The sequence below is a fragment of the Lytechinus variegatus genome, chromosome 18 (assembly GCF_018143015.1).
Source record: "Lytechinus variegatus isolate NC3 chromosome 18, Lvar_3.0, whole genome shotgun sequence".
Taxonomy (NCBI): Eukaryota; Metazoa; Echinodermata; class Echinoidea; order Temnopleuroida; family Toxopneustidae; genus Lytechinus; species Lytechinus variegatus.
The window spans coordinates 17,850,572-17,857,810 of record NC_054757.1 but is presented as its reverse complement, the minus strand read 5'-3'; the positions used below and the strand labels follow the sequence as shown (position 1 = coordinate 17,857,810).

The following is a 7,239-nucleotide window of genomic DNA, read 5'->3' as shown; positions in this document are numbered from 1 at the left end:
ACTAAACCAAATGATGTGAAAAAGGTAAAACCGACGACCGAAGGACCCGTGATACAACAATAAGTGTACTTGTTTAGGGGTTCATTTCGGGGAATATTTGTCAAGAGTGTCGTTTTGTTTCCAATATTTGTTAAGGGGTGCATGTTCAGAATATGGAAAATACGTGTTTAGGGTGCTTTACGAGACCCCATGGTCGCGCACGGTATCCACTCGTCAATGGAAGTGCCCCCAAGATATCAATACTCCCACACATAGGCGGCGGAAGCGGGGGGGACGTGTCCCCCCCTAAATTTGAGGAGGGGGACGGTCCCCCCTAAATTTGTTGTTGATGACCTTTTTTTTTTTTTTTTTTTTTTTTTTTTTTGCTTGTCAATTTATTTTCCTACGCGTCTCCCCTAAAATTTTTAGGTTGAGAACCTTTTTTTTTTTTTTGCTTGTCAAATTTTTTTCTTGGGTTGTCCCCTCCTAAAATTTTTTGCTTCCGCCGCCAATGCTCCCACACGAGTTAGTAAACATATTTGATAATCCCTTTCAATGAAATTAACTTGAGATTTGATGCTGAAATTATGTAAATTTTGAAAAGGATCTAATCCAACCCTTGTAGGATTATATGACATCATTGATATCTGGATTCATTTATCATTATTGCAGTCATATTTTACTTTGACAATGGAGTAGGATCCATGCTTTGGTGCAAATAAAAATTTACATCACTGCAAAGAATACCTCCTGGGGCCTGTTGCAGAAAGAGTTGCGTTTAAACGCAATTCCCAAATACGCGCTGTTGATTGGTTGAAAATCAAGTTGCGCATGATTTTTATAGTTGCGATCGATTGCAACTCTTTCTGCCACGGGCCCCTGATCATGAAGCGTTAACAAATACCACATAAATACGGTATATCAAATTATTTGGGAGAGTATACTGTTTAGGCCATATATAACATGTATAATAATAACGTGTTCATGGCATATTTTTTTCCTTAAATTGTGGATTTGTGAGGTGTCTTTTTTTTAACCACATGGTATAATCATTTTATTTTTTAATCGTCCATATTTTATGTATTTAGAAAAAAATTTACACTTCATCATTGTAATAATGCGAAAATAATGTGAAACAACATACAACCGTCTGTAGATTTTTTTATATTTTATTTATTCAATCACGGTTAAAAAGCCTGCTTTCAGCTAGAAGCTGCTTTTCAGCGAGGCCGTGGACAAAAGGTAACATTATAATTGTCTGATACATTAACTTTTCTTGCAAATTAACATCCATCATCTGAGCTGTATAAAAGGCGTTTAACAATAACCCTTATCCTAAAGCATTTACTTCCGGCAACCATGAGTAAACTTCAACTATGACTATTACAACTAGTTTTGAAGAATACAGTCTTTTCCCAAAATTATTGAAGTGGGAAGACGTCTATGAGCGTAGTTTACACTCAAATAATCAATAAAATCTGATAATGATTAAATGACATATTTTTTCCCCTTCATGTTCATCATTCAGCCTTTGGGTAAAGGTTGCAGTAAAATGATATGTACATAATGTAACAAGTTTACATGCATATTCCGATGATATTTTTCTTTGCAAATTAAATCACGACTGTCTTCATCCTGACAATTTCATCTATGATATACTGCTTGCTGTTCAGCAAGGACCGATTTTCTGCCCAGTATTTTTTCAGATTGATCTAGTCACCATCAAAACAATAAAATGTACCTAAATGACGAGAGAAATGAAAACCAATTGGAACTTTACAAAAATTAGTAATAAGAAGAGAATATAGACTGCAGAATATCATACAGACACTGTACTGATTATTGATTAACTAGACAAAACTGATCATACAAGAAGAAAAAAACTATACTAAGTATATACTCCAGCACAATACCAGAAGGGGCACAATATAACGTTACGAGAGGAAGTAAAGGAAACTACTTTACATATACTTTTATCAAGAATATAAACCTTTTAACTTAGTTCTACGATGTTATAATGGTTATTGTATAGTTAAACTATTGATTTTCTTCGGAACGAATTCGTTTCGAAAATCATTTGGATATATAGTTTTAGGAATAATAATACGAAATGTATCATAGATTACTGATGCTATTTGTTTTTTGGATACCATATACATTTAGCATGTTGAGGGATACGAGAAGATAACATCAAGTGCAAATCTAGGATTGATCTCTCAATGGACTAACGGAGAGTTTATGCAGATTTACAAGATTTTTTGATTTTTTTTTAAAGGTTCCAATTTTGTTGTTTCAGAATCATTCCAAATAATATTACAGTAGTGCAGACTTGATAAGGTGAAACATTTTACATTATAGAACGCTAGTTTTTGGCATAAAACTCATAAGGATAACGAAAATATAAACATGATTGAAAAAAAAACTTGCTAACGAGTGCTTTTGCACTGAGCGCAGGTGATGGTAGCTCGAGCTAAAGCCGGGGCTATAATAGCAGCGCTTTGTATCCTCTGGCAAAAAGCGCTTTATAAATCCAGCTATTATTATTATCATTATTTTGGATATTTGTATGTACATCCGAGAATAATGAGGTTGTGGACTAATATTTAAGCACCTTTCGATTTAAGGCGGAGGTGGCAAAACTTTGCCACCCCTGTCAAATGGCACTGACAATGGAAAAAAAATACAAATTGTTTTAGAAGTTTAGCCAATTGAATGTTCAGCTACCCGAAACATTTTATTTTTATTTGAATAGTTTTCTGGTTGTGAATGACCCTCTTCTTACTTAACGTAATTTTGATTTTAATGTCTTCTTTTTGCCAACATTAAATTACAAGAAGAATAACAGAATGTCGACTGGATCCAAATTCTATATTTTTTTTCACCATTCTGTTGAAATAGTATACATGTAGAATGAAAATATGGGACAAATAAAACAGATGCATCGTAGAATATCTATACGCGAAAGCATTTACTTAATTATGACGATTCGACATGAGATCTTTTTGGGACGAGTGGGTAAGGGAGAAGCATTCGTGGTGGCGGCGGTAAGGGGGGGGGGGGCGGCTTTCAAATACATGTCCCCCGTTCATCAAAACCGCCGCCCTTAGCAAAACGGATAGATTACTCGATCTTCTCAGCATGGATCTGGTATGGTTCTGGTCGGACGCTAAGGCCCACGAGGCACTTTGGATTTTCTGGAGTTCCTTCAGCCAGACGGAGGTTAAAGCGCTTCACGATGTAAGTGGTGAACAAGAAGATCTCGGCCCTGGCCAACACCTCGCCTGGACAAATTCTTCGACCTAGACACAGATGAATGAAATGCATGAAAACAGAATCAAGTCTCTTGTTCGTAATTCGGCTGTATAGGGCAATGATTGTACATCGGTGCATGTGCATGTAACTTCTCGTCAGAATTAAGGGTCTTTACACACACACACCCACAAAATGAATAAAGAAGACAAGCACCCAACAGTGAACACAGAACACCAAAAAAGCCCGACCTGGTTAGGATTAACGTTAACTTTATTGCAAAGTGCATTTAATGCAACAGTTTGAATGAAAATGTATGAGAACTCTAATATTTTCTAAAAATGCTTTTAAAAATGCGCGGGATCTTACAGAAAATGGTTTCGGGAGTAGGCATTTCATTATTGCAGATTCTTCAATATCACGAGACTCAGAACAGTTTTAATGATTCCCGCATGCATGGCCTAATAAGGATTTAATTTCCATACCCACTCCAAATTGAGATGGCTCTCGCTTCTTATTGAACTTCCCGTCTTTAGTCAAGAACCTGTCCAGTCTAAACTCTTCCGGCTTTTCCCAGAGCATCGGACTTCTTAACGAATTCCAGAAGTTATACACGATCTGTGTGCCTTTCGGAATGTCGTACTCGCCGATCTTGAAATCCTCAGCAGCCACGTGAGAGAGAGGGAAAGTTGCAATTGGTCGGAAACGCATGCATTCAGCAATGATCGCCATGGTTTGGGGCATTCTGTTGTGGTCGGAGTACTGTGGAAAGCGGTCCTTGCCGATGACCTCGGCCATTTCTTGACGAATTCGACGTTGCGCTTCAGGATGCGATGCCAGTGTGTGGAGAATCCATTCAAGAGATGTGGCCGCTGTTTCTAGCCCACCAAGCAGCATTTCGAGGGAAGATTCAAGAAGGTTGGTTTCATCAAAACTTCCCTTACCCGGGCCCTCACCCTCCACCTATTAAAATTGATGGAAGATCAGATAATAGTCACAATATGCCTCAGCCCCAAGAATATAAAACGGCTGTATTACTAAAGACCTAAGACATGTATGATAAATCAAAATAAAATTAATACTACAATAGTCTATTTATCAGCTGTTTTTATCATTTTATTTTTTTTTTGGGGGGGGTAGCTGGCCGGGTTGCTTGTTTCAAACCCCTGCAGTCCTCATGTAGGCCCTACAGTTCAGTATTCCAGGAAATATAGATTGCATGTCACCCCGGGAATAAAGTCAATATGCATTAATTCCCGCTGATTTATTGGTTTCGACTAGGAGTCTGGACTCACCATTTCCCACGACTGGTATTTAACATCCAGGGGTGTGAGAGCTCGGATTATTATTATTATTTTTTTTTTTACTTTTTTTTCCAGCTAATTTTGCTTTTCAGGTTAATTACACCTTATTTGAGCATCCCTGTATACAAAAACCATGGGAACTCTTTCAATATCGGCCTTTCAGCTCTTTTTTTTCCTTCAAATTCGTGGTCTCGAAACTGCAACTTAATTTCGGACTAATAATCAAAATATAATTTTATAAATCAGTTGTTCGAGTTAATCAAACAAGTCCCCTTATTAGTGTATTGCATAGTAAACTATTGCAAATTGATAAATGGTTTCGTTCCCAAATTGTCCCTATAGGAACTTGTTGGTCCTAATCGTTCTATCTGAACCAACTGACGACCAGTTCATATGGGAACAATTGGAACCAAGTGGCATCGAACTTCGGCAAGTCTGTGGCCCTCAGCACTTTTATTCAAAGATTATAATATCAAAAGTCATACATAGATACCTCTCCGACTTTTCCAGACATCTCTAGATACTTCTTGATGAAGTCATCTCCTTGTGACACAGTTGCAGACCTGTGGCTTGCGACACTCTCCTTCATATAGTCAAAGAGCGCACTCCACCCTTCTGTGAGAAGTTGCTTCGACCGAGACGGAATTGCGGCAAGGATCGGCACTACGTTCAAAAGGCCGCCGGGGCCAATCGCATCAAAAATTCGCTTAGTACGAACCAAAAGACGACGCAAATTATCGTCGTCGTACTCATAGGAAACTCCAGTTGTGATCTTGAGGATGATGTTTCCAATGGAGGCATATAGCCATTGATTAGGTTCGAACATTTGCCCTTTGCTCTTTTCAATCTCTGACAACACGCGAATCGCCTGGTCTTCGATGATATTTTCATACCTGTTTAATAAAAAACAAATAACAATCGATCGTAAATTATTTTGATATGAATGTTCCATTGCAATTAAGCGGAGTTATAGTTATGCATATGTAAGAACCCGGGATTTGTCTGATTGTTCAGGATGTGTGATATTGTTGTGCATATTATGTTATCCGCATATGTTTCACAGCGAGTATCAATTCAGAGAACGTTGACCACCACTGCCATTTTTCACAATTGACCCCGATCAGTTTGCAATGACCGATCGCTTGGTGTCTTGTGAGAACACCTAGTCATTGGCGATCGCACGAACCTGAGGGGTCTGTGACTGGTCGCATCTAAATGTTGAACATGTTCAAAATCAAAACGCGACCAATTCACTCGCATCGGATCGTACGAACACTCGTCTTGCGAGTATTGTTGAACGTTCCACGACTTGGTGCGAAAGTTGGCACGGCACGCATTTAGTCGGTTGGAGGCAAGACGTCTTGCACGTGCGCTAGCGACCCACATAGACCAGTTTCGCGACCGGGTGCGATAATGCAAGAGTGTTGCACGACCGATCGCATCGCGGCTGACAACGTTGCCCAACCGTTGCCAGAATGTGCGTGTTTGGAGTCAAAACTCCATATTCTTGACATCCTATTGAACGTCACACTAGTAAGGAAATGACGGAAGAAAGTTTTGAGCAAATCATCATACCTGATCCCACCTACTTCAGGTTTCTTGAAAGCAGATAGAAAGAAGCGACGCTGCTCCTGCCATATTTCACCATTAGCGAAGGCAACACCTATTAGGAAGACATATACAATTTAAAAGCTTAACCAAGTATATATAGCACTCTATCAGAATACGCCTTTCATTTGACATGATTCAGACTTGGAGAAGCGATATTGAGAGCAGGCATGAGCTATCTTTTTTAATTTTGTAAATTCTTACCAGCAAACTTCCTTCCAGTGATTTGTTTGACGACAGGCATTGCTGGTCTATCTACAGCGTGATGGCCCCCCAAAACTTCTTGAATAAGCTGCTCATCGCTCAGTATTACCAGACGAGTGTTGAAGAGATTGATGCTAATGACGTTACCGTACTTCTTCGTCCACTTAGCCACCACCTTAGAGAGTTTTGGGGGAAAAATGATACCAGAGCCCCGGCTTACAAAGAGAAAAATACACATTATAAAATTCTTTCATGACAACAAACAACCAAGAATTCTGAAATGAATACAGCAACTTCTCCCTGGAATCAGGACAAACAACGCATTAGCAATTTTTTGTCAGCTCAGAAACCAAGGATGAAATTGCTCTTCCGGTTCACTATTTATCGACAGAGCTCCCAGTTGTTCATTGTCATTATTAACGGGCATTTTATTACACTGTAAAAACTATGTTGTTAAAACTGACACCAGTTGGTGTCTATAGACATGATAGAGGACTGTTATGTGGGTTAGTTTGGCTCTAAGACAAACTGAAATAACGACACGGATTGAGAATTGATATACAGTTCAGGTCCAGCCAGTCTGGTTGTTAATGTGTGTATGGAGTGCCAACATCACTGTCTCAATATGTGTATGTGTGCGTAAAATGAACATGAGATAACATAATTATTATGACACCCCCTTCCGGGGAATAATCACTGAGTCCATATACGTATAGAGTTCCAAATCGAGATTTCCGGGGACAATTAAAGTCCTTAAGATCCAAATTAATATAGGTCGACTGCAGGTCAGTGGTTTTCTAAATGTCCACTAATATTAGCTTCATGAGGAATATGTAGTTTTTGATGATCCGATTCCAGACATGCGTGTAATGGCTAAAGGACAATCAATGGGTGA

At 38.8% G+C, this 7,239-nt stretch overlaps 1 protein-coding gene across 1 annotated transcript; it reads right to left on the bottom strand.

Annotated features, from left to right (window-relative positions):
• Positions 1-2,364: 2,364 nt before the first annotated feature.
• Positions 2,365-6,517, bottom strand: LOC121432125 (cytochrome P450 2D15-like). The gene is made up of 5 exons (XM_041629979.1): positions 6,345-6,517; positions 6,108-6,195; positions 5,026-5,425; positions 3,714-4,191; positions 2,365-3,278 (listed from the first exon to the last, which is right to left on the bottom strand). The coding sequence occupies exons 1-5, from the start codon at positions 6,382-6,384 to the stop codon at positions 3,100-3,102; spliced, it is 1,185 nt and encodes a 394-aa protein (XP_041485913.1). The 5' UTR covers positions 6,385-6,517; the 3' UTR covers positions 2,365-3,099.
• Between the last annotated feature and the right edge of the window lie 722 nt (positions 6,518-7,239).